Source organism: Carassius carassius, chromosome 7, assembly GCF_963082965.1.
Source record: "Carassius carassius chromosome 7, fCarCar2.1, whole genome shotgun sequence".
In the NCBI taxonomy this organism is placed as follows: domain Eukaryota; kingdom Metazoa; phylum Chordata; class Actinopteri; order Cypriniformes; family Cyprinidae; genus Carassius; species Carassius carassius.
Genome location: NC_081761.1, coordinates 27,396,873 through 27,424,198, shown reverse-complemented (window position 1 = coordinate 27,424,198; position 27,326 = coordinate 27,396,873). Strand labels below are relative to the sequence as shown.

Sequence of the window (27,326 nt, the reverse complement as noted above, 5' to 3'; positions counted from 1 at the left end):
CCTTCAGGACGGAGATTTAAACTCCCCTTGTGTAAATCAAATAGATATAGAAATTCATTTATACCTTCTGCAATTAGGTTTTTAAATGAGTTATTGTAATTTGTGTGTTGTGTTGTTATATGTATGTGTATGTGTATACTGCTGTCTACACAAAGAATTGCCCTTGAGGACAATAAAGTTTTTAATCATTTATAAAACAGTAAAACTGTAATATATTGTGAAATATTATTACTTATATAATTTATTCCTGTAATAGAACATTTGAATTTCCAGCAACCATTACTTCAGGCTTCTGTGTCACAGGATCTTTCAGAAATCATTCTAATAATCAGATTTTTTTATTTTTATGATTTTATGCTAAATAGAGTTTTGCCGCTTAATATTTTTATTTTGTGGAAACCATTATACTTTTTCAAGAAAGTTCAAAAGAACAGTTTTTATTAAAACAGAAGAATTATGTCTTCACGGTCGCTTTTGAAAAAGAAATGTTAATTTCTAAAGAAAAATTGTACTTTGAATATTAATGTACCTCTTGACATCATCACAAATTCGCAAGGGAAAATATAATTAATGTTCCTAGACTTCTATTAAGTCCTTTCTAACAAAATGAAAAAACTAATTAAAGTATTCTTAATAAGTATTATTATTAATAAGACAAGTTAAACAATAGGATTGATCTCACTTCCTGTTTAATTTATTAATTTCATATTCTATAAATGATTCTTATCATGGCACTTATGATTTGACCCTGTGGATGTGTATGTAGATGCTGCTGAAGGCCTTTGTTGCCAATCTGAAGTCCAGTTCTCCCACTATTCGCCGAACAGCGGCCAGCTCGGCTGTCAGCGTGTGTCAGCACTCACGCAGAACACACTACTTCTACACCTGGCTCCTCAACGTGCTGCTCGGTAGGACGCTCACACACACTCTGAAACACAGACACTGGAAGAACATGGTCTAAACGGTGTGTCAATTCATCTTCCTGTGTTCTCGCTCTCAGGTTTGGTAGTGCCGGTGGACGAGGAACATACCAGTCGCCTGATTCTAGGTGTATTACTGACATTGCGCTACCTGATGCCCCTTCTTCAGCAGCAGGCTCCTAACACCAGTCTGAAGGGCAGCTTTGGGCTCGTTCGTAAAGAGGCAGATGTCACCCCCACACCTGAGCAGCTCATTCAGGTATCAGAGCTGATGAAGCTCATTGTATTCTTGTGATTTGACGTATTGTTATTATAGTAAACAGTCATTTCTTGAAATTCCTACACTATGTTCTAGGGCTGGGTTTGACACAAATTTCATGATTCGATTCTCATTTACAAGCTTGTGATTCGATACGACTCAATATTGATTATTTTGGATATATATCAGGTACGGTACATCCCAAATTTTCTCAAGAAAAAAATCTCTCGACTAATGCTGTAAAATATAGCCGACACAAGAGTATAACTATAATATTGAAGGTTAAAATTTAATGATTTGTTAAAATGACACTTGCGTTAATAAAGTTTTTAAAATAATAGTTACAATTACATTATATTTCTACTTCAATTTTTTTTTATATAAACATAATGGTGGCTGTCATAAAACGATGAATTTATTAAAACATAAATGAAACACTGAAGAACAGTAAAATTTATAATGAATATGTTATATACATATATATAACGCCCCTCTATACAGTTTATTTTTGTCTCTGACTAGTGAGTTTATAGTCGCCGAATATGTTTGTTTCTGAGGTAAATGTGACGCTACGTGACATTGTTTACAAGCTATATTGACGTCTTTGCGCGGCTGAAACTCCGATTGAGCGATTACTTGAGACCGGATACAGATTGTAAAGTTGTACCGTTGTACCGTTTCTAACTTGCTTTCGAATGTTTAGTCATGACTCATGTTTATTTTGTGCTGAAGCTTGTATTAATGTGGAGGAAATTATTATAGTTCACATGCGATACGAGTAGACGCTACAGCGATCTGTCACTTTAGATTAAACGGCGGCAAAACAGCATTTATTGTTTTAATACTACAATACCATGGACAGATTAGAAATCTGAGACTTTGTTTTATATTAAAAGTACCAAAGCACAGTGCTTATTGCGATATATTGAATGGGAAGAGCCCTTCAATGTTCTGTCCATTAACTGAAAACAGGTAGACTAATTGATTCTCGGGATTTAAGAATCTATATAGTTCCATAAAAATGAAATTTTTACCCATACCTACTATTTTCAGCAGTTTTATTATGTTGTTGTGATTCACTGTGCTTTGCTGTATATTTGACATGTAAACTCGAATCTTTGGTCCTAAGGTCTATGAACTGACCCTGCACTACGCGCAGCATTGGGATCATAATGTGGTGACCGCATCTCTGGAGCTTCTGCAGCAGGTGTTTCGTACTCCTGCCCCTGAGCTCCTCAACGCACTCAGCACACGGGGCAAGATATCACACACCAGTGTCTTCAGAGAGGAGACTGAGAGCCGCGCACGCAGTGGCAGCATTCTCGAGCTTATTGGTAAATATTGCTTTTGTTCATTCATTTACCCCATCAGAGGTCAAGCTGGAATAGTTTGATCAGTCGTCTCCTTTTCACTGTCAGTGAAGAAGCATCCAGTGAGAAAATAAGGTTTGTGCTGGGTATGTAAGGGACTTACAAAAGGAGAGACTGACTGATTGTAGATTATAACTGATACCTATGACTAAAAACGGCAGATTAATCGGCCGATTGTTTTTAAAATCAGTAACCTAAATAGAAACCATCCTCTTAATGTTAAAAAATGGGATACTTTATTATGACATGTTTTGTAGTTCTTAAAATAATTTATTTGTATGCATCATAAATCAGTACTGGTGAATTTATTTTTATTTTGTTGTCATATGAAATATTTAGATAATGTACAAGAAAGGGTGAGAGAAAGAAATGTGCATAACTACTTCATAAAGTTTATTTTGCAAGATCAGGCAGAAGAACATTGAGCAAAAAACGTATCACAAAGATTTTTACGATAACTCATTTATTTGGTATTATTTTGGAACTATGTATTGGTCAACCTCCATTTGTGGAGAAATCATCTGTAATGTTTGGATTTATTAACTGAAGTTTAATTAACTCGAACTCAAATCTTTGTTACTCACTAATGACAAGCTCTCTTAATATTTCCCACGCTGCCTATTCTGTTTGATAACTGATAACTACTTCAAAATTCACTGCAGCAAATTTCACTGTGCATGTGATCTTCATCCTCTGCTTCTTCCTTCCTCTAACCCTAAAAATGAATTTTTGGGCTTTTTCTGCTCTCTTCACTTCCTGTTTCCTGCATACAGCCGGTGGGTCACCATGCAGTCCTCTCCTCCTCAGGAAGCAGAAAGGTGACTTCTTGACTGCCTTTCTTTTGCGTCTAACCTACTGACACGTTTCTCTGTTTGTTTCGAAGGCTGTCTGTGGCATGTTAGTAGAGCAGTTTTGATACTGAATGTGCAGTTGGAGTTTAAATTATAATTTTTTTTGTTGTGTTGTAATGATAAGCCTTGTATGTTGTGCTTGTCTCAGGTAAGCTGTTGTCAGGTGAAGAAGAGGGTTTGGAGGATGACCCTGAGAGGGCAGAGGTCACCACAGGATCTTTCTCTGGTAAGTTGAGGAGGGGAGTACTGTTACGTTTAAAGACTTGCAAGATGAAAGATGAAAAAAAAAAACAGCATTACCATCTCATAAAGTAACCTGAAAGAGTCACCAGAGTCATATTAAGGAATCAGAATGTTGTATACAATATTGTTCAAAAATTCTGTAAGATTTTTGTTTTTGAACAATAGTTCTATTGCGCAAGGATGCATCAGATTGATTAAAAGCTACATTTAAGATGCTTATGATGTTAAAAAGTATTTAATTTATAATTTTATAAAATTCTGTTCTTTATAACGTCATCAAAAATAATGAAAAAAATTGTTTTTCACAAAAATATCAAGCAAACACAGTTTTCAACATTGATTTTAAGATATTTCTATTGAGCACAATAGATAAATAAGTGCATAATCGAATAAATGAATGCGCACCAAATCAGCATAACAGAATGATTTCTGAAGGATCATGTCACACTGTGGAATAATGATACAGAAAATTTAGCTTTTCCCTCACAGGAATAAATTAGACTTTTAATTTTAAATTGTTATAATGTTTCACAATACTTTTGCTTTTACCTTAGTTTTGATTAAATAAATGCACACCTGGTGAGCATAAGAGACTTCTTTCAAGAAAAAAAAAGAAAAACAATTTTTTGGATGCAAATTTTTCTAGAGTAGATTTGAGGATTTGTTATTTTGCTTGAGCACCCTAACAACCACATAGCAACAGGTTAGAAATTACACAAAACACCTCAGTAGCCTAGAGTATCATGACCATGAATTTAGCTTTCTTCATAAAACAAATTAGTTTATATTAATTTGTCCACACTCAACAAATTCAAACAAATGCATTGCATGTAATGTAGGAAGGGTTAATGCTTTATTTCTCTCACATTTCTTCAAGCCTCGGTTGGTGGCGACAGCTCCAGTGAAGCTCCCTCCTCATCGGGCGTTTCGTCACTTGGCACATCTGACATCATCACAGAGCAGCCACGCTCCTCCCAGCATGCCTTGCAGCCGGGAGACTCAGTGGACCTGAGTGCATCAGAGCAGGGTGTAGGGCCTGATACTCCAGATGAGGAAGACGAGGAGGACATGTTAAGTCGCAGCTCAAGCGGGGGCGCCGGGGTCGTCAGCACATCTGGTGACTTAGTAACCGAAGGCAACCAGATGTTGATGGGAGCTATGTCGTCGTCGCCCCCTAGTGACAGTTCCCAGACGACTACGGAGGGGCCGGACTCCGCCGTGACGCCTTCAGACTGCGCCGAGCTCGTAAGTGTCACCAGCACCAGCAGACGCTGTCGGAACTATTCACCACCTTCCCCAACTCCCACTGAAGGGCCGGACCCGCACTCCGACAGCGAGTCGTCTCTCTACAGGCCATCCTCCTCCTCCTCCTCCTCTACCTCGACTTCTTCCTCCACCTTTTCTGCCATCTCTTCCTCTAGCAGTAGTGAGCAGGTCAGCAGAGGACAGGGGGTGAGGCTATTGTTGCTCTTCTCCGGCCCGATAGAATCCTGCCCCTCATTTGCTCCGCCCCCACATGCACGGCCTCTTTCCTGAGGTGTTTGAATGCCTTTTATTTCCCTGATTCTGGAACACTGATTAAAAACCTCGTCCCAACAACACTGATGCTGATCTCAGATCAGATTTAAATGAGTGTTGTTATTGTTAACTAAAACAAAAACTGTGAAAAATCGTGTTTGGTAATAAAAAAATAAAAAAAGCTAAGTTAAAATTAAAGTATTGGATGAAATACCGAAGCTAAAAAATAAATAAAACTAGGAATATTTATTTTACAACTAAGTTTAAGTATTAAAATGACTAAATCTGAAAAAGAAGTCAATTAAAGCTAAATAGAAATATTTGATGAAAACAAAAACTAATAAAAATGACAATCACATAACAAGAGTCTAAAACTTAAACGTAAAATGTATAAATAATATAAAATATATATAGTCAAATACTAAAATAACATTGGATTGAATTTGAGCCATTTCCCAGTTTTGATAAAAGATATGATCTCTGGCCACAAGCTCCCTTCTGCCAAAGAGGTGACAAAAATGTATAAACTAATATCTAGTTCATCGGCTGTTAAATCCTCAATATGTTCTGGTAATGCAGCTGGCAATAGATTAACACCCTACTTTTGTTTTTTTGTGAAGCCCAAAATTGCCTTGGCATGCATATTATGCAAAAGAAAGTTGTAATCAAGCAACATTTGAGTTCCTAAAGTGATGCTGCATGTCTGAATGTTACTGCTCTTTGTGTGCATTTGCATGAATGAGTTAATGTGAATGTTTATGCTTGTTTGTGAGTTTGGTCCATTCTGTTGTGTGTGTATATACTAATATGTATATAAGTATGTATGTGTGTGTTTGTGTGTGATGTTTAGGTGCTGGACGGCAGTGAGAGTCAGTACTCAGGGATGCAGATCGGCACACTGCAGGATGAGGAGGAGGAGGGCACAGCTCCACCACCTGACAAAATACCTTTCTCTCAGTCAGCACTGGGTAAAAGCTTGCTCAGAAATAAACCCTGCTCTAATTGTCTAGCCTGGGTGTGAAGTGGACATGTTTATTAGTCATCCTTTTAGCTCACAGTTCTGTTTTCTCTTGTCGCCAGCTTTAAGTAAGCCCCATCTTCTGGAGGGAAAAGGTCACAACAGGCAATCATCTGATAGCAGTGTGGATCGATTCATACCAAAGGAAGAAGTTCTGGAACCCGCAGAACTCAACAACAAGGTAAACACGTGCATTATCTTATTAGCCCAAATGGATAATACTGTTAATCTCAATTTCTCACAGATATTTTACAGAGATCTAGTAGTTTAAATGCACATCCTGTGAAAATTTTGTATGTATTCTGTGTGTTTTAGCCATCTAGGATTAAAGGAGATATTGGTCACTATACTGACCCAAAGGAAGAGCCTCTGGTGCACTGTGTCCGGCTGTTGGCTGCCTCCTTTCTGCTCACCGGCCAAAGAAATGGTGGGAAACAAGCCTTTTACTCTCTAGTGTTAGTTGACTCTGTATTGTCACAACAGCACACAGTACAAGTGCTTTTGGATGTTGGTGTTTGCAAGTTGAACATTAAAGGGACATTATTCATTAAACAGTAAATCAATGTGTTTTTGTGTGTGTGTTGTAGGGCTGGTTCCTGATATTGAGGTCCGTGTGAGCGTTAAGGCATTAGCCGTCAGCTGTGTGGGGGCAGCAGCGACTCTTCTACCTGAAGCCTTCTTTAACAAACTCTACCTGCAGCCACTAGAAGGACAACAACCAGACGGTGAGAAAAACGCTGACCACTATCCAAGGATTCTGTTAATTCATGGGTCCATTGAATCACACTCTTGCTTTTGTGTTTTGTTTAGATTTTCTTTGGTCTTGTTTCGTTTCAGTTCGTTTTGGTTTGGTTCGTTTTTTAAATTTATTTTTTTATGTTAATTTTGTTTTGGCTTGGTTGGGTTTGTTTTTTTTGTGTCTTTTTTTTTTATTTATAAATTCTACATTTGCTTTAATTTTGTTTGACATGTTTTGTCTTAAGATTGTTGTCTTTGTGTGAACAGAGCAACAGTACATCAGTGATATACTGCAGTATATTGAACATGGGGATCCTCAGATCAGAGGAGCCACAGCCATCCTGTGTGGAGCTTTAATCCAAGCCATCCACCTCAAGACACGCTACAACACTGACGCATGGCTGTCCCAGATCCACTCCTTCACAGGTGAGAGCTACAGCTCGATCAAATGAATCACACACCCTCTGAAGCCTGTCTTCACAATCTCTGTCTTTCTGTTTTCTCAGGAAACTCTGTGACACTAGAAAACTTTGTGCCTCTCCTGCAGCGAAGTCTGAAAGATGAATCTTCAGTCACATGTAAAATGGCATGTGCTGCTGTTAGGGTGAGAGAGAGATAATTTTATATATATATATATATATATATATATATATATATATATATGCATATACATATATATATATATATGCATATACATGCATGTCCCTCTGATCATTTTTAAACATGTAAAGAATGCTAGTTTATGTTTGTCTGTTAGTTTTAGAGAAATTTATAAGTATTGTGTTTTTACACAACTACAGCACTGCATCATGGCATTGTGCAATGGAAGTCTAAGTGAACTTGGCCTGCAACTACTCATTGATCTGCTGACGTTGAAGGACTGCTCCTATTGGCTGGTGCGCACTGAGCTTTTGGAGACACTTGCTGAGATAGATTTCCGGTAAGTGGACACAAATATTTCTTGTATTTGAAAACTTTGTAGAACACTTTTTGATTCAACCTTTTATAAGGCACATATTTCAAAATGACTATATAATTGCTGAACTTTGTGAAGAAATTACTCAAATATAATTATTAAAATAACTTACTGTTTCTGTGTTTGGCAGGTTAGTAAGTTTTTTGGAGAGGAAAACTGAGAAGTTGCACAAAGGAGAGCATCACTATACTGGGGTATAGCTCTCTTTCTTTACTCAATTTAAAATAATTTGTTTATAATTAATATTATTAATCCAGTATTAAATAATGATTAAAGAATAATAAAAGTAGTACTTCTGTCATAATTCTCTCGTATTACTTTCTTTCATGAAACACACAAGAATACATTTTTGAAGAATATACTTGTCATGATTTTATGTATAAGAAAACTAAAATTTCAATTTACATGATTTTATATATTGTCAGTTCAGCAAGATGTGTGATATGTAAAACACACACACAACTGCAAAAACAGCTACACTTCCTGAATATAATTGTTTAATAAATAATATTCTATTTGTTATATAACAGTTTTATTTTACATTTCCATTTATTTCATTAATTTAATTATTAATGTTGTATGTAATTCATATTTGTATAATGTATTTTTCATATTATCAGTTGTTGAGGCTGCAGGACAGGGTTCTGAACAATGTTGTGATTTATCTACTGGGCGATGAGGACCCTCGTGTGAGACATGTGGCAGCAAACACCATCAGCAGGTATTTAGACACATCACAGACACGACTGCACATCACCGGTCTCCCACTCTGATTTTGATCGGTCTTTGCCTGCTCAGGTTGGTGCCCAGGTTGTTCTATGACTGTGACCAGGCTCAGACAGACCCGGTTGTGGCCATAGCTCGAGACCAGAGCAGTGTGTACCTGCAGCTGCTAATGCACGAGACCCAGCCTCCATCACAATTCACTGTCAGCACTATTACACGGTACACGACAGCCATTCTTCATTTGAACCACGTGTTTAAATGGCAGCTTTCATTTGTTTTTATTTACTTATTACTTTGAAAGAAATGGAGTAAATATAATATTACAAAAGGTTTCTATACATAGCTTTCTGTTCATCAAGGATCCTGAAAAAGCATGTATCAAAATATTAAGCAGCACATCTGTTTTCAACATAGAAAATAAGTAATGTTTCTTGAGAAGCGAATGAGCATTTTAGAGTGATTTCATGTGACTCTGAAGCCTGGAGGTACGGCTGTTGAAAATTCAGCTTTGACGTCACAGGAATCAATTATAATACAAAACAAGTTGTTTTGAACTGTAAGAATATTAGACAGCATTACTAATATGTCACAGTATTACTGTAGCTTACAGAAGCCTTGCTGAGCATAAGAGACTTCTTAAACAATCTTACTGACCCCATAGTTTTCAGTGGTTGTGTACTTGGCTGAAATCTAATTCTTTATATGATGTGCTTCGCTGCAGAACATACCGTGGCTACAATCTGGGTCAGAGTGCACCGGATGTTACTGTGGAGAACAACCTGTCTCGGGTCATCACTGCCATCTCTCATGCCCTCACTTCCTCCACTTCCAGAGCCATGACTGTGAGTGCCTTAACCTTCGGAGTCCAATTCTTATAAAATATTGCTTTTATTGGACCGTCTCCAAACAGCAAGAGCCCACGGAAGCAATACATTATAGTTTTTTATGATTTAATGACTTATCTCGTACTTTTTCTTGAAGTACCATAACGAAACGGTGATAATAATGATGAATAAGAATTCTGCGTGTTTGGAAACACTTCTGTTTAGTGGTACAGAAGTAACAAACAGCTGCTCTTATTTGAACCCAAGATCTAATCTCTACACATAATGTCATCTCTCTAGTTTGGCAGTTGTGAGGCTCTCTGCCTTTTGTCCAGGACCTTCCCAGTGTGCACTTGGAGCACAGGCTGGCATTGTGGTTTTGTGAGCTCCTCTGTCTTTAATCTCAACCGCTCCAGCCAGTACCGCAGCCGAGGACGCTCCTTTAGGTACACACTTTTTTTGTTTGGAAAAACCTGAACCTTACAGCAGTAAAGTCCAAGAATAAAACCTGCTTTAGTATATTTGTTGTCATGATCATATTGTTAGTATAAAGAATATAAAAAGCAAATCTGCATTGCCAATGTAAGTGCAATGTTTTATCGGTCTGTTTCAGTCACTGCAGTAGTATAAATGTTCTCTTCTTCTGTAGTCTCTCTCAGCCTGGTGCTAGTGAGGACATGCGGCGGTCTCTGACGGTCGGTGTGGCCAGTATGGTTTTGTCTCTCATCTCCTCTGCTTGGTTCCCTCTTGATCTCTCTGCCCATCAGGCTGCTCTGCTACTGGCTGGAAATCTTCTCGCTGGTACAAACTCATTTAGATTAGATTAGCTACAGTCACACCTTGGCTGTTTGCAGTCATTTTTGATATGAGTATAAGAGTTATTTTTATTTTTTAAGAAATGTTCGAATACAATCTTCACTTAGGAAGTAACAATAATATTGTTTATGTACAATATTATTGATAGGTTATTTAGATCTTATTTACCCCTCTTTTGTTAACTTTTGTTTTTTTTTATTAAAGTAGTAAAAATATAAGTATGCATATAATTGCATATATTGATGTAAATCTCAATTGCACCACCACTTGTATAAGCAAATAAGCAAACATTTGGAACTTTATTACAGTAAAAATCTACACTTCAATAATAGATTTATTTGCTTTTGTTCAACATTGATATGTAGATTTTATTATTGGTAGATATGTAGGTTTTATTTACTACATAAGGGTTCTGCATTATGATCTGTTCTTTTCATTTACTGTGGCAAGTCAGTTTTGACCGCCAAAGTGCACTTTAGGTCCACTTATTGAATGAAGTTTTTTTTGTTTTGTTAGTTCAGGTTGCATATCTAAAAAAAAACAAAAAAAAACATAAAATAAATTTATAAAATAAAAAACATACATTTAAATCTGTCAAAAATGACCAAACAGACTATTTATTCTGTTCATCCAAGACTAATGAAAGTCTCATCACTAGAGCCATTTTATTTAATTGTAATTTTTTTACTTCGTTTTATGCCCATTTGTATTTAAAATGTTGTTTTCTACCTGTATTTGTAGCCACTGCACCAAAGTGCATGAAGAGTCCATGGGCAGGTGAGGAAGAGTCTAACCCCGCCCCCTCGAAGGTGGAGGAGGCGTGGCCTGCTCTTAACGACCGCTCTCTGGTTGTTATGGTGGAGCAGCTGTTCTCACACCTACTGAAGATCCTCAACATCTGCGCCCATGTGCTGGATGACACACCCCCAGGCCCTGCAGTCAAGGTAAAGAAAGGATTCAATAGATCCACATCACATCACATCAGTAAAATTCATTACAACGGTATTAAAAGTTTTGCTATTTCTGTTTATCTTTCCTTCCAGGCTACTTTACCCTCATTGGGCAACACTCCTTCTCTCAGTCCAATCAGACGGAAGGGTAAAGAGAAGGAGATGATGGAGCCGAGCACCACCCCCATGAGCCCAAAGAAAGGAGAAGCCAACACAGGTACAGTCACACCTGAAGTGTCCCCTGTTGACCAAACATATGAATAATTCCACTGTGAGTAAACAAGGAAAATAAGTCTCATGGTGTCTTGTATCATTTATGAATTTAATATTTACAGGTATCTTGTACTGTTTTTGTATACAGGCAGAGCAGCGGACAGCACTGCGACACCAGCGGTTAACAAATCCACCACTCTGGGCAGCTTTTATCACCTCCCTCCTTATCTGAAGCTTTATGATGCACTGAGAGCTACACATGCTAACTACAAAGTCAGTTTGCAGTCAAGCGTTTTGGTTTCTCTGTTGGTATATAGGAACTATTGTTCAAAAGTTTGGGGTCAGCATGATCTTTTTTTCCTTTTTGAAAGAAATTAAAACTCTTATTCAGCGAAGATGCATTAAATTGATCAAAAGTGACAGTAAAGACATTCGTAATCTTATAGAAAATCTATTTCAAATAAATGAATCTTGAAAAAAATGCATCGCATATTAAGCATCACAGCCTTTGTCAAAATTGGATATCAGAAATGTTTCTTGAGCAGCAAATCAGCATATTAGAATTATTTTGAAGGATCATGTGACACTGAAGACTGGAGTAATGATGCTGAAAAAAATTCAGCTTTGCAGACACAGTCATTTTAATTTAAACTTTAAAAATATTTCACAGTGTTACTGATATTACTGGGATAATTTTAATCAAAAAAATGCAGCCTTGGTAAGCACAAGAGACCTTCAAAAACATTAAAGATTTATACCCACCCCTAACTTTTGTAACATTTTTAGTGTATATTTTTAATTAGTGCTAACGAGTTAAGGGAAGCAAAACAAGATATCCCAACAAAAGTTTTATTTATTAGTTTTTTTTTATTTTAAGTACTCAATTTAGGTGGACATGGTGAACAAAATGCCCATTCTTACTTGATTCATCTTGCTAATTATTAATATTTTCTTTTCCAAGGTCACGTTAGACCTTCATAACACCAATGAGAAGTTTGGGAGTTTCCTGAGGTCGACGCTTGATGTCCTTTCACAGCTGCTTGAGTTGGCCACCCTGCATGATATTGGCAAAGTATGATGTCAAAGCCTAATTTTAACCTGTCAGTGAGTGAAGCAAAATGAAATGAGTAACAAACCTTAACCCTGTTTTTATCCACCTAGTGTGTTGAAGAGATCCTGGGTTACGTCAAGTCGTGTTTCTCTCGGGAACCCACTATGGCCACTGTGTGTGTTCAGCAGGTTAGACACGCTAAACTCTTCTGTTGGTCGCTTTGGATAAAAGTGTCTACCATGACATAACAAATTCCTTGGCTTTGTCATGTGCTCTTTGCTTACAGCTGTTGAAGGCATTGTTTGGCACCAATCTTGCATCTCAGTATGAAGGGGCTTCTTCTCACCCGTGTCGGACCCAGGGCAAGGCCCTCCGGCTCGGCTCGACCAGTGTCAGACCTGGCCTCTACCATTACTGCTTCATGGCCCCATACACTCACTTCACCCAGGCCCTCGCAGATGCCAGCCTCAGAAACATGGTGCAAGCTGAACAAGAACAGGACGCATCTGGGTGAGTCAAAGAAGACTTGTGTATAATATAGATGTACCTATAAATATACCAAACAAAATTAAGAGGACAATTCTGACTAAACATCATCTCTGTGATGCTGTAGGTGGTTTGATGTCATGCAAAAAGTCTCCAACCAGTTGAGGTCAAGTATCACCAATGTCACTCGCCACCGAGGAGACAAAGTAGGCTGCTCTATAATTCATGCCTATGATTAAAAAAACATAACAATGACATCTTGACAACTTACTACAGTTAAAGTGTCTAATAGTAGACTACTTGTGTGTGTTTCAGAATGCCATTCATAATCACATCCGTTTGTTTGAGCCGCTGGTGATAAAGGCTCTGAAGCAGTACACCACCAGCACCTCAGTGGCCCTACAAAGACAGGTGCTGGACCTTCTCGCCCAACTTGTGCAGCTCCGGGTCAACTACTGTTTGCTTGATTCAGACCAGGTGAGTCTTTTAGAGCTGTGGATCAACCTCCGACTGAGTCAACATACTATTTAACTATAAAACTAAATTTAGAATCAAGACAAATCTGGCTATTATTTTATTTCTACATTAGACATACACTGCTGTAGTATTTTACTACCCTGTGCATGTTTCAGGTATTCATTGGTTTCCTGCTGAAGCAGTTTGAGTATATTGAAGTGGGGCAGTTCAGGTAAGACAATCTGACATAGTCACAACAACATACATTACCATTAAAAAGTCATTTTATGGGAGAATGTTTTTGTATTTTTTTTATATTTGATCCTACAAAAATCAAGCTAATATGCTGTTTTGGTTCTTAAGTAATTAAAAAATTTTTTATTATCAGTGTAGAAAACTGTTTTCCTGCATACATTTTGCACAGTTTGCACTAAACTGATTGATTTTTTTTTTCTGTGTAGGGACTCTGAAGAGATTGTGCCCAGTATTTTCTTTTTCTTGGTTCTGCTGTCCTACGAGCGCTACCACTCCAAACAGATCATCAGCATCCCAAAGATCATTCAGCTGTGTGATGGCATCATGGCCAGCGACAGGAAGGCAGTAACACACGGTGTGTAGAATCACAAGACAAATACATATTCACTTCCTTAAGCAGAATAAGTAACGGCTGTGAAACTTTTTGGTATTGGCTTTAAAACTTCACATAATATTACATATAGATTAATCATTAATCTAATAATTTAAAAAAAAATTCATTGTTCATTCTTATGCTTCTGTTTATTTCCCAGCAATCCCTGCACTGCAGCCTATAGTGCATGACCTCTTTGTGCTGCGTGGCTCCAATAAAGCAGATGCAGGGAAGGAGCTGGACACGCAGAAGGAAGTGGTGGTGTCCATGCTGCTACGCCTTATACAACACCATCAGGTAACACTAAGTGCTGGTGTCTGTGTTAGTTTGGAAAAACGTTGTACTTTTATTACATTTGTGGATTTACTTGTAAAATAATGGATGTTTGTGTGTGTGTGTAGGTGCTGGAGATGTTTATTCTAGTCCTAAAGCAGTGCCATAAAGAGAATGAAGATAAATGGAAGAGGCTTTCACGGCAGATTGCTGACATCATACTGCCAATGATCGGCAAACAGCAAGTGCGGCTCTATCTAATCTGATGAACTTCCTGACTCTTCTTTTCAGAGTTTCATCTCAAATTCAGAATAAAAACTAATAAACGTGTTTTTAAATAAGTGTGCTTTACAGATTTGTATCTGTGTGCTTGACAGATGCACCTGGACTCCCATGAGGCATTGGGCGTGTTAAACACACTGTTTGAGACCGTGGCTCCCTCCTCTCTGCGGCCTGTGGACATGCTACTGAAGAGCATGTTCATCACACCTTCTACACTAGTGAGAACCTTCAGTCACACATTGCATAGATTGCTTTCCACATGCTGTAGATATTATTATTAGGTGAATAGGATAGAAGAGAGGCTGTCAGAAATCAAGTGAAGTTGTGAAATTTCACTCATAACGGTTGCCAAATAGAGAAGTGTGATTTGTCACTCTATAGAACAGGTTTCCACTGCTCCATGAAGATCCCACCACATATTTTTTGTGCTTATATTAATGCCAGTTTGGATCTCTTTAGCTATTAAATCAGCAGCGCTTTGGCAACTTTAATGCAGTGACTGCAGCATGCTCTGTGACTTTACGTGGTCATCTAAAGCCGAGTTCAGGCTGCAAGATTTTCAAAGTAGTCGGGTCACTGTTCTTTTCACACTGCATGACTATCTTGACCAGCATTCAGTCACTGCTGTGTTCACACTGCACGATGGATCGGCGACAGAAGGTTTCACACTGCATGACTTTACAATAGGAAGAATCGCCGACAGCTCTGTCTGGCACGCAAACTATGTTTCACAACCAAACACACGCGAGATGTGACAAGGAAACAACGCGATATCACACGTGCAAGACCGGAGTTTCCACGTGAGACTGGGATAGCTCAGATGAAACGTCAAACAGACACGGGTGCTCCTGCTAAATTTATACTAATTTATCTTCCATTTCATGGGTCCAAATAGACCGAGAAGAAAGCCTTTTTCTGAAATGAAGCCATACTTGCTGATATTGTTGTCTATAACTCCTCCCTGAACTCCCCGCTGCTCTGTATCTTGTATCTCTCTTATTGGCTGTCGGTCATTGCCGATGTAGTTTTCAGTCAGAACACTTTTCAGACAGCATGATTTTGAATCGCCGACAGGTCCAGATATTTAGCATGCCAAATATCTCACGGGCATCGGCGACTCATCGGCGATTCTCTCAGATCGCGTCTTTGCTCATTCACACTGCGTGATTGTCACTCGCGTGAACGAGCTCAGATTTGCCTGTGATTTCGGGCATTTGTCAGCGATTTCTCAAAACATGTCGGCGAGCCAAAAACTGGGCTAAAATCGTGCAGTCTGAACGTGGCTTAACAGTTGCTGCTGTTCCATTTTTCAATAATACCACTTACAGTTGATGTGGAGTATGTAGCAGTATCTAGAAAATGAACTTAATGCTAAGAATCTTCAGATTACTACGCTTGAGTTCACAAAGCTCTTCAGAACAATCCATTTTTATATATGCAGATTGCAAGGCAGATTTTACTCTTGTGGCAGTGGGTCTAACTGAATGCAAGATCACTTTAAACCTATTAGTTGGCTCATTGTTTTCCTGTTTTCTTCTGTAGGCATCAGTGGGTACGGTGCAGTTGTGGGTTTCTGGGATTCTTGCCATTCTGCGTGTGCTCATCTCACAATCCACAGAGGACATCATTCTGTCTCGTATTCAGGAGCTTTCTCTGTCGCCGTACCTCCTCTGCTGTCCCACCATCTGTCGACTGCGTGACGATGACCCGTCCCCTCCTGAAGCTCTGCCTCCCACCATGGAAGACGCCAATGGGGAGCCGCAACGTGTCCTTCCTGAGGAAACTTTTGCTAGGTGACTGCTGCTCATTGGAAATAAAGTCAGAATGCTAAAAGTAATAAAATAAATGACAAAATAAATCAAGTAATAAAATAAATGACAGTTGTGGCCAAAATGATTAGAAAACTAGTATTTTCACCAGCTAAGTCTGTTATTTCTATCTTTTGCTGTAGTGTGTGAGTAGGAAATATCAGTTTACTTTCCAAGCATTCATTTTGCCATGAATTGTAATAATCCAGTGAGATTTTTGTTTGCACAATTTGTCTGACAACAGCCAGTGCTCCGCACAGAGATCTAATCTCACCATCTACCATCTAGAAGAACTGTGGCAACGTCTCAAAGATGCTTCAAGAAACCTACCTGCAAAGCTACAGTACTGTTAAAGGTTTTAGGCACTTGTGTAAAAATGTTGTAAAAGGATGATGCTGTCCAAAATCTCTCATAAATAGATCTTCTTTATCAGTTAAATCAAATCAACATTTGGTGTGACCATCCTTACCTGTTTAAAGCAACTTTTTTGAACTTGCGCATATTTTTCACTTAGCTTTGCAGGTAGGTCTCTTGGAGATGTTGCCACAGTTCTTAATAAATACAATTATTAATCTCTTTTTGTTTGTCAGGTTCTTATTGCAGTTAGTGGGGGTGTTGCTGGATGATATCGCCACCAAGCAAGTGAAAGTTGACATGAGTGAACAACAGCACACGTTCTACTGTCAGCAGCTGGGCACACTGCTCATGTGTTTGATCCACATCTTCAAATCAGGCAGGCAGAGCCCACATCTCACGTCTCAACTCATATAAAGTCACAAACACTGGCAGACTAAGTAAATTCCCATTTCCCTTTAACTTTCCAGGAATGTTCCGGCGGATCACGGAAGCGGGCAGCAGGCTGCTGAAGGCAGAGGGAGGCGAAGGGGGTAGTTTTTATACCTTGGAGGGTTTGAACAGCCTGGTGCTCCAGCTCGTCACTACACACCCGTCTCTGGTCCTGCTCTGGTGTCAGGTCCTTCTCATCATCAACTACACCAACTACACCTGGTGGTCCGAGGTGCATCAGACCCCCAGGTCAGTCTACGTGCTAGCAGCCTAATGAGAAAGGCTGTTTAAAATTAAGCCTCGTCCAACTGCTAAAACCAGGCAAAGCTAAATTTTTGGTAATTTTTAGAATAAATTGCTGTTTGTAAGGGCAAAAAACTAGTTGGCCTCACACAGGTTTTGAGTTATTAAAGTTATATGTTGGTTAAGTGAGGCTTGAAATTGCTCTTTGTAAGAGGTAAGAGCCTGTGGTACATCTGTTGTTGCTTTTTGAAATATGTTACTTTTTCCCTTAAGCAACTTTATTTTTCTTAATCATTCCATCAGGAGGCACAGTCTGTCCAGCACTAAGCTGCTGAGCCCACACTCATCTGGAGAGGACGACAGGCCTGAAGGGAAGCTGGCTATGTGTAACAGAGAGATCGTCCGACGAGGAGCACTTATTCTCTTCTGTGACTACGTGGTAAGACTTCTTAAGTAATGTGTGCGCTTTTTAAAGCACTGTCATGAGTCTGAGTTTTATTTTATCTACCCTAACTTCCATATCTCTTAAGATTTTCTTTTTTAAGAAATTAATAATTTTACTTAGTTCACCCAAAAATAAAAAAAGTTACCCTCAAATTGTTCCAAATCTGTGTGTTTTTTTGCTTCTGCTAAAAAGAAGGAAGATATTTTGAAGGGTGTTGGTGAACAAACAGTTGGTTTCTATTGACTTCTGTAGTATTAAAAAAATTAAAAAATAAAACGGAATGTCAGTGCTTTATTAAGTCATAATAAACATAGTTATTATTATATTTTAAATAAAATATATTATACATTGAACTTCACAAAAAAAAAAAAATCATCTTTGTTTTTTTCTCTTCCTGTCTCAGTGTCAAAACTTGCATGACTCTGAGCATCTGACGTGGCTGACAGTGAATCATGTGAGCGATCTGATCAGTCTTTCCCATGAGCCTCCAGTGCAGGATCTCATCAGTGCTGTGCACCGAAATTCTGCAGCCAGTGGACTCTTTATACAGGCTATACAGTCACGCTGTGACAACCTTTCTACCGTATGCATATACATATACACTGCATCTTCTTTGAGTTCATGCTGTGATGATCTTTTCTGTTACTTATGTATTAAATGTGTAAATCTCCAGCCGGTAATGCTGAAGAAGACCCTGCAGTGTTTAGAAGGCATTCATCTAAGTCAGTCTGGGGCTCTGCTCATGCTATATGTGGACAAGCTTCTCAACACACCGTTCCGTGTGCTGGCTCGCATGGTGGACACACTCGCCTGCAGACGTGTGGAGATGCTGCTTGCTGAGACCCTGCAGGTAAAACTCAAACACACACACACACACACTACCAGCTAATTTCACTGTGTGGGCCATTTTGGTGTAATGGAGTATACTTGAATAAAACTAAAATGATTGCAAATAAAAAAAACAATTAAAATGCTACCACTACAAACCATTCAAATATAGTTAAAATTAAAGATATTAATTATTATGTCTCACTTCGTTTGTATCTCTTATCACATGCAGTGTTTGTCCTATTCAGCCGTACGTGCCCTGCGAAGTGGAGTATCACAGGATATTCCACCATGATTCCAGTTCGAAACAAGTGTATATGTTCCATTCAAAGGGCATTAAAGTCACACTTCACAGTTCTCTAGTAATTTTCATCTGTGTGTGAAGACGCTGCAGGCAGTGGTGCAGCGCAAATCCATGAATGAATGTTTCGAAGTTAAGAAAACTTCAACAGATTTCCCCTGCTTGGGGAGTAGGGAGCAATGACACTGTGTAGGGAACATGTCAATCGGAGCACAGTTCATGCACTTAGCTCTCTTCTAACAAGCATGTTATCTGAATCAGGTGTATTAACTAAGCGAGACATGCAAAATATGCAGAGTGTGCACGAGGACTGGGATTGGGAACCACTGCGCTAGAGGGCGCTATTATGCATCCTGAATGAGTCTAGAAAGTGCTGATCTAAAACAAATCAAAAAAGCGAACCATATGCATATGAAAAATAAAGCAATCATCAACACTAACCACATATAAATGAAAACTGCCTAATGTTACAGAGTGAAAAGTTAATCCAGAAAGTGGATTAAGGCCTGTGCAAGCTCAGCTCAGTGTTGCTGTGGCTCAAGTGGTAGAGCATTGCATTAGCAGCGCAAGGTTGTGGGTTCAATTCCCAGGGAGCACATGTTAGGTAAAAAATGTTAGCCTGCATGCACTGTAAGTCGCTTGGGATAAAAGCATCTGCTAAATGCATACATTTATTTATTTTATTTAAATTTTGCTCCACTCTCAGATTTTTGCTCAAAATGTTTATATTTTTATGAAACCTATTAACATTTAAGTGTTGATCAAAAAAAAAGAAAGAAAACTATGCTTGAGTGTTTTTTTTTTTTTTTGGGAAAGTAGAGTAGGGTCTGATCTTTATTTTGATGCATTGCATGTTCAAACAATCTGAGAAAATATTCTGGGGTCCATGAAATTGAGTCCAAATCAGACAAAAAGGCTGGTGGGGAAATTTCTTAAGGATTGACTTCTTAAAATACTTTGTAGAAATCTCTCTTTTAAACCTCCCTTATATATCCAGGATTTCCAAGGCTCTGAGAATCGTGGTTCTTAAATATAAATAAATGTTGTTGAGGAAAAACAAATTAAAATAAGAAATAAAATGACAGCTTTATGTCTAACATGTTTTAGCTTATTTTATATCATTTTAAGCCATCTTGCAGCCCCTTTGAAAGTGTGCTGGTTGAGATCAACTGCACTAAATGAGAATCGAGGGTCATGTTTTCTCCTCCCTACTGTAGAATAGTATTGCTCAGCTGCCACTGGAGGAGCTGGACAGGATTCAGCAGTACCTGCAGACCAGTGGACTTGCGCAAAGGTAAGGCACATCATCAGTCGACTTGTTTGTTGCTGTTGATAAGGAGATCTCCCAACCCTGATTTTTAAAATATCGTTTTTTTCTTTATGTCAGGCATCAGCGGTTTTTCTCCCTGCTGGACAGGTTCAGAGCCACTATTGCTGAAGATAGCGCGAGCCCTGACGCCCCCATTACCTCACACCCACTAGACGGGGACCCACCCCCTCCCCCTGAAAATGTGGAACCCAATAAGGTATAACTAACAATGTGGTTTCTATGTGAAAATAGCTGAAAACTTATTGGCAAAAGCATAATATTATTGCTATTGTGTGTGTATTACAGGAGTGGTATGTTGATCTGGTGAAATTTCAGTTTTGTTTGAGAGGTGAAGGAGCTCTTTATGAAACTACAGAGCTGCTGACAAAACTTCCTCAGTCTGACCTTAACACAATCATGACCTGCAAGGTAAAGAACAAATACATGTAAATCTCAATTTATAACACAAACAGACACTGAAGTTGTGCTATTGTATTTGCAGGACTTTAATTTGTGTCTGCTGGCATCATGTCTGAGTGTTGGGGTACAGAGGGTGAGTAAGGATCATGGGACGGTTTTATTTGACACAGCTCAACAGGTGGCCTTCGAGCGATTGGCTGATGTCATAGAGCTCCTCCCCTCCCCTCATCAGCCCCTCCTACTCTCCTCCAAAACATGTGCGGACTATTGGCAGCAGCTTAATCAAGTCTACAGTGAGTCGCAGTTAGAATTAATCTTATTTAATCCAAACAATATGCCTACTCATGCACAAAAGATGTATTAGTTTTGCTAATTCAAGTTTTTTTTTAAGTTAATACTTTAATAATCTAATGACATTCTTATATTCATGTTTTCTTATGTTTGTTAAAGGGATAGTTCACCCAAAAATGAAAATTATATCATTAATTACTCACCCTCATGTCGTTCCGAACCCGTAGGTCCTTTGTTCATCTTCACAACACAAACTAAGATATTTTTGATAAAATCTGAGAGCTCTAACCCTCCATAGACAGCAACACAACTGCAATGTTCCCTTGTCCAGAAACGTAGCAAGGACATCAGTAAAACAGTCCATGTGACCTCAGTGGCTCAACTTAAATTTTTTTCGAAGCTGCGAGAATACTTTATGTGCACAAAGAAAACAACAGTAACATTATATATTCAATAACTCTTCTCCCCGAGTTACTGTCTTCCAGCATTTTGGAGAGTATCCACTGAATGTAAACAACATTTTCAGCATTGTAAACGTTCAGCATGCGCGTGCTGTCTACTACTTTACGTTTGGTGGATACTCTCCAAAATGGCAGAAGATGGTAACTTGGGGAGAAGAATTGTTGAATAAATTATGTTATTGTTTTCTTTGCACACAAAAAGTATTCTTGTAGCTTCGTAAAATTACGGTTTGTCACGTGGACTATTTTAACGATGTCCTTACTACGTTTTTGAACCTGGGAACATTGCAGTTGGTTAGAGAGCTCTCAGATTTCATTAAAAATATCTTAATTTGCGTTCTGAAGATGAACGAAGGTCTTCCGGGTTTAGAACGACATGAGGGTGAGTAATTAATGACAATTTTCATTTTTGGGTGAACTGTCTCTTTAAAGCTCTCAATAATGTTTTAGGAACCTAATCAAATTGAATATAGTAATATGAATTGATTAAAATATAATAATTTTACATTCACTTTCATTCATTATTAGCTTAGTTAAATGACAACCAAATCAGCTTCTCTACATTAGGTGGCGCCGATCAACATACAAATGTGTACAATACTGTAATCAAGGCAAAGGCTAACTTTGTTTTACATGGCTGTGGTCATTGCAAAATCCCCATCCTTTACTTTATTATTATTATTCCAACCTGGTGAAAATTGTAATAATAAAAAAATGAGTATGTGTGTCTAAACTTTGGTAGGTGTAAGTACATAGGCATTATCCTTTGTGGCAAATTCTGCAAATGATAATAAAGTGGTAATGAACACACTCTCTCATTGCATGTGTTTATGTGTGTGGTTGCAGGTGAGCCTGGGTTTTATCAGACAGTGTTGAGTCTGTGTGGTGTGTTGAGTCAGTACCTGCTGTCTCTGTCCAAACTACCGTCCTTACTGCACATTCCCAAAGACAGAGAGGCGCTCATTACCACCTTCAGCACCCTCGCCATAGAGGTAAGACTGATGCATCCTTTCCAAATAGCATGATTTTATATAGAATATTCTAGTGGTTGGCTAATATGGATTGTTTAATGGCTAATGTCGAAATCTTAGAAGGCATAATGGTCGATTGCTGATATTAACAGATATAGGCCTACATGATGTCTCAATACTTGTGATTGTCATGCATGTCTCATCAGTAAAGCTGGTTTTGTGATTATTAGCAAATGTCCATCACCTGTTTTCAAGTGGAGCGGCATTTAATACACCGAGCCAAAGTTCACTGACAAGCTACGCAATATCGTATCATAAAACCCCATCTTTACACGCCCCTCTAGAACAACGTCACACAACCCCATAATTTCACCTACAAAGAGAAAACGACTAAGAAATAAGTCACTGGAACTAGCGTGATCACAAAATGAACATGATTAAAGCAGCCGTTTGATTGCATGCTTTGTTAAATATTTAAATTCAAAAGCATCAATGTTTTTATAAGTGATACATTGGTCATAATGAATTCATTTATCAGCAGTGAAAATTAGTCACACAGAAATAAAGTGTTATGAACATAGCCTACTTATGATCCGCGGTGCTGATCTCTCCAGATGCTGTGAAACTCCGCCTTTGTTCAGAACCAAACCTCTAGCCTCAGCTGGGCCGTTTTGACCCAATGTTTTCGTTGGGCCAAAAAATTTGGGCCATTGGCTCCGAGGAAGCACAAACGAGGCAGGATCAAGTGACAGTGGAAAGGCGACTGGCCCTGGCATGCACTAGCACGCCCACTTTTGGCCCGACAGTGGAAACGCGGCTTTTGAAAAGTATCATCGATATAAAAAGACAGTGCACTCCTGTTATTTATGAATGGGAGAAAGTGCATTATGCAGTTTGTCGGAACAGTCCTGCCTTCTCAGGAAAAGGTTCATTGGTTAAGTCACCACATCACTGCAGCTGCTGTTAGAAGCTCTGGCTGCTATATATTAAAAAAATATCTTGGCTCTTCCAAACTTTATAATGGCAGTGTATTTTTAAGCCCAAAAAAGTGCATCCATTCATCATAAAGTCCACACGGCTCCAGGGGATTAATAAAGGCCTCCTGAATGAAGCAATGTGTTTGTAAGAAAAATATCCTTATTTACTTTATAAACTTTAATCTCTAGCTTCCTCTAACTGTTATACATGCGTTCACAAGAGAGTGGATTAGTCTAGGCATAGTATAAGTTTAGAAGGCCTTTATTAACCACCCAGAGCCATGTGGAGTACTTTTATGATGAATGGTCACACTTTTTTGGCCTTCAAAATCTCGACCCCCATTCACTTGGAAGGACCAGGACATTTTTTAATAGAACTCTGATAGCATTCCTCTGAAAGAAGAAATTCATATACACCTAGGATGGCTGGAGGGTCAGTATTTATTGGCTAGTTTGAGTTTGAACTATCACTTTAAGGGTTCAGGGTACCCAAATTACATGATGTGATACATTACATTTAATTTCTGTAATTAGATTCTTTGATTCTGTTTTCCGCATTGCAGAAATCATGGAGCTATATAAATAAAAGGCACTAAGCTCATATTTCTTTCTATCTCTGTAGGTGGTAGTTTGGCGTTTGCTGCAGGATCAGCTGCCTCTGAGTGTGGACATGCAGATGAGTCTGTCGTGTTTGTGTCTGGCTCTCCAGCAGCCGGCGGTGTGGACACACTTTGCCTCCCACACCTACCTTACACACACCTGCTCCATCATCCACTGTATACAGCTCCTCATCCACGCAGGTATGTGTTACAAAACTCATGAAAATACAGCCTACTGAAACCTAATAAGTGCTATCGTATTGAAAATGTATATTCATTTTGTGATTATGATGTGTTATGTAGTTGCGGTTGGTCCTGGTGACCAGCTTCTTAGGCCGGAGCGGAAAACAGAGAAGTCAGAAGATGAGTTGGACTCTGCAGATAGTAAGCTGACTCACGTTACACACTGACCCATGATTATCACAAGAAGTGTTTATTTCACTGTTTGCTATTTTTTTTTTTTTAGAACAACTCGAATGGCGGTGTTGTGAGATCATGGCCGAGCTGGTTGAGGGTCTGCAGAGTGTGCTGGCTTTGGGTCACCATAGAGACAAGAACATCCCAGCATTCCTTACACCTACTCTACGGAATGTCATCATCAGCCTGGCCAGACTGCCCATTGTGAACAGCTACACCCGAATCCCACCTCTGGTGAGAGAGTGTGATCGAGTGCTTATGCATTCATTGTGTTTATGTGCTATTAGAAGTGTATGAAAGTATTGATGTGTTTGATTTAACAGGTCTGGAAGCTGGGCTGGTCCCCCAGGCCGAGTGGAGAATTTGGCACAGCATTGCCTGAGATCCCTGTAGAGTTCCTACAGGAGAAAGACGTCTTCAGAGAGTTCCTCTACCGCATTAATACTCTGGGTATGTGAGACTAGTTTCAGAGTCCTCTGTCTCTTTAAAAGTGGTTCTGAAATGCAATTTTGAGTTACATATACACTCACCTAAAGGATTATTAGGAACACCATACTAATACTGTGTTTGACCCCGTTTTGCCTTCAGAACTGCCTTAATTATACGTGGCATTGATTCAACAAGGTGCTGAAAGCATTCTTTAGAGATGTTGGCCCATATTGATAGGATAGCATCTTGCAGTTGATGGAGATTTGTGGGATGCACATCCAGGGCACGAAGCTCCCGTTCCACCACATCTCAAAGATGCTCTATTGGGTTGAGATCTGGTGACTGTGGGGGCCATTTTAGTACAGTGAACTCATTGTCATGTTCAAGAAACCAATTTGAAATGATTCGAGCTTTGTGACATGGTGCATTATCCTGCTGGAAGTAGCCATCAGAGGATGGGTACATGGTGGTTATAAAGCGATGGACATGGTCAGAAACAATGCTCAGGTAGGCCTTGGCATTTAAACGATGCCCATTTGGCACTAAGGGTCCTAAAGTGTGCCAAGAAAACATCCCCCACACCATTACACCACCACCAGCAGCCTGCACAGTGGAAACAAGGCATGATGGATCCATGTTCTCATTCTGTTTACGCCAAATTCTGACTCTACCATCTGAATGTCTCAACAGAAATCGAGACTCATCAGACCAGGCAATATTTTTCCAGTCTTCAACTGTCTTATTTTGGTGAGCTTGTGCAAATTGTAGCCTCTTTTTCCTATTTGTTGAGGAGATGAGTGGTACCCGGTGGGGTCTTCTGCTGTTGTAGGCCATCCGCCTCAAGGTTGTGCATGTTGTGGATTCACAAATGCTTTGCTGCATACCTCGGTTGTAATGAGTGATTATTTCAGTCAAAGTTGCTCTTCTAGCAGCTTGAATCAGTCGGCCCATTCTCCTCTGACCTTTAGCATCAACAAGGCATTTTCGCCCACAGGACTGCCGCATACTGGATGTTTTTCCCTTTTCACGCCATTCTTTGTAAACCCTAAATGGTTGTGCGTGAAAATCCCAGTAACTGAGCATATTGTGAAATACTCAGACCGGCCTGTCTGGCACCAACAACCATGCCACGCTCAAAATTGCTTAAATCCCCTTTCTTTCCCATTCTGACATTCAGTTTGGAGTTCAGGAGATTGTCTTGACCAGGACCACACCCCTAAATGCATTGAAGCAACTACCATGTGATTAGTTGATTAGATAATTGCATTAATGAGAAGTTGAACAGGTGTTCCTAATAATCCTTTAGGTGAGTGTATATGCACATTAGGGCTGTCAATAGATGAAAATTTTTAAATCGTGATTAATCGCACCCTTTTTGTGTGATTAATCGCAATTACACACTTATCATGAAATTAAGCAAAAACCATTTATCTTGCTTAATACGTTAATTCTGTCATTATTTACTGTATCAAGCAAAGTAAACCGATGGATTGAAGGGTGATTATCACAAAACTGTATTTTCTGCAAGCTTATTTCAAGGTAAATTTAGATATCTTTTAACCAAAAAGGACATTTGGGAGACTCCAAAAGGACACCAAAGAATCAAATGAAATAAAGAAGTTTGTATAATTGACACATTTGTGCACACTGACTAAACACAGCAACATACACAAGAAAAATCAAAACATTATACTGAATGTGTGTGGAAACTACTGAAATGTGTGTGCATGACTACAACATATGATCTGTGCGTCAAGAGCTCTCAATCACGGTGTATCAGACACACGCATGCTTACAACTCTTGTATGTCACCGAAATCATCTTTACCTTGATTGCAATCCTTAATTATTAAAAGAAGCTGGTTTGCTTTATCCAGCTGAGAAAACATAGTTTGCGTATCATACAGTGGTGGGATGTTTTGATGTTGCTTTCAGTCTGTATTTCACACTGCGCAATGCGTGAGTGAGCTTTCTCGCTCTTTAGAAACAACCACAGAGCTTGTGTTTTAAAGCGAAAACACAATGGAATAATTCATTGAAAACGCATTGTGAGTATCTATTCTCTATGCCATCTCTTGTAATCAGCCTGGTTTTCTTAGCATTAGCTCAGTTTTGGACTGATTGCTTGAATGGATTCGCTTGTTTGATCACTGGAATGAAAACTGTCCTGGAGTTTGCAGCTTAAAATGATCTGATTGCAAACAGAGAAGCGAAATCGGGAAAAAAGGTTTAGAATAGAAATTGTGTTTCAGTAATTTTGCGTTAATTGCATTTAATTATTTTAACACGTTAAGGGTCTTGAATTAATTACATGCGTTAATGCTTTAATGTTGACAGCCCATATATATATATATATATATATATATATATATAATATATATATATATATATATATATATAATATATATATATATATATATATATATATTATATATATATATATA

General features: G+C 38.8%; 1 protein-coding gene across 5 annotated transcripts in view; it reads left to right on the top strand.

Annotated features, from left to right (window-relative positions):
* Positions 1–27,326, top strand: part of htt (huntingtin) — a 45,585-nt gene that overhangs the window by 6,755 nt on the left and 11,504 nt on the right. The window contains exons 7-53 of one of the 5 annotated variants that reach the window (XM_059554377.1): positions 767–908; positions 1,001–1,179; positions 2,309–2,513; positions 3,323–3,367; positions 3,549–3,626; positions 4,521–5,077; positions 6,012–6,129; positions 6,242–6,360; positions 6,495–6,606; positions 6,767–6,904; positions 7,185–7,343; positions 7,424–7,521; positions 7,718–7,857; positions 8,024–8,087; positions 8,514–8,614; positions 8,692–8,838; positions 9,341–9,461; positions 9,744–9,889; positions 10,093–10,244; positions 11,001–11,203; positions 11,303–11,426; positions 11,571–11,695; positions 12,384–12,494; positions 12,584–12,661; positions 12,760–12,983; positions 13,087–13,165; positions 13,275–13,436; positions 13,592–13,647; positions 13,877–14,025; positions 14,204–14,340; positions 14,445–14,561; positions 14,694–14,816; positions 16,141–16,391; positions 16,997–17,139; positions 17,231–17,441; positions 17,739–17,874; positions 18,284–18,463; positions 18,554–18,730; positions 20,227–20,303; positions 20,397–20,535; positions 20,625–20,747; positions 20,821–21,031; positions 22,337–22,482; positions 24,061–24,238; positions 24,341–24,421; positions 24,504–24,688; positions 24,778–24,904. In XM_059554377.1, the coding sequence (XP_059410360.1) occupies positions 767–908; positions 1,001–1,179; positions 2,309–2,513; positions 3,323–3,367; positions 3,549–3,626; positions 4,521–5,077; positions 6,012–6,129; positions 6,242–6,360; positions 6,495–6,606; positions 6,767–6,904; positions 7,185–7,343; positions 7,424–7,521; positions 7,718–7,857; positions 8,024–8,087; positions 8,514–8,614; positions 8,692–8,838; positions 9,341–9,461; positions 9,744–9,889; positions 10,093–10,244; positions 11,001–11,203; positions 11,303–11,426; positions 11,571–11,695; positions 12,384–12,494; positions 12,584–12,661; positions 12,760–12,983; positions 13,087–13,165; positions 13,275–13,436; positions 13,592–13,647; positions 13,877–14,025; positions 14,204–14,340; positions 14,445–14,561; positions 14,694–14,816; positions 16,141–16,391; positions 16,997–17,139; positions 17,231–17,441; positions 17,739–17,874; positions 18,284–18,463; positions 18,554–18,730; positions 20,227–20,303; positions 20,397–20,535; positions 20,625–20,747; positions 20,821–21,031; positions 22,337–22,482; positions 24,061–24,238; positions 24,341–24,421; positions 24,504–24,688; positions 24,778–24,904 (6,874 nt within the window). The remainder of the gene's footprint in view (positions 1–766; positions 909–1,000; positions 1,180–2,308; positions 2,514–3,322; positions 3,368–3,548; positions 3,627–4,520; positions 5,078–6,011; positions 6,130–6,241; positions 6,361–6,494; positions 6,607–6,766; positions 6,905–7,184; positions 7,344–7,423; positions 7,522–7,717; positions 7,858–8,023; positions 8,088–8,513; positions 8,615–8,691; positions 8,839–9,340; positions 9,462–9,743; positions 9,890–10,092; positions 10,245–11,000; positions 11,204–11,302; positions 11,427–11,570; positions 11,696–12,383; positions 12,495–12,583; positions 12,662–12,759; positions 12,984–13,086; positions 13,166–13,274; positions 13,437–13,591; positions 13,648–13,876; positions 14,026–14,203; positions 14,341–14,444; positions 14,562–14,693; positions 14,817–16,140; positions 16,392–16,996; positions 17,140–17,230; positions 17,442–17,738; positions 17,875–18,283; positions 18,464–18,553; positions 18,731–20,226; positions 20,304–20,396; positions 20,536–20,624; positions 20,748–20,820; positions 21,032–22,336; positions 22,483–24,060; positions 24,239–24,340; positions 24,422–24,503; positions 24,689–24,777; positions 24,905–27,326) is intronic. The other 4 variants (XM_059554380.1, XM_059554378.1, XM_059554381.1 and 1 more) reach the window with 4 other exon arrangements.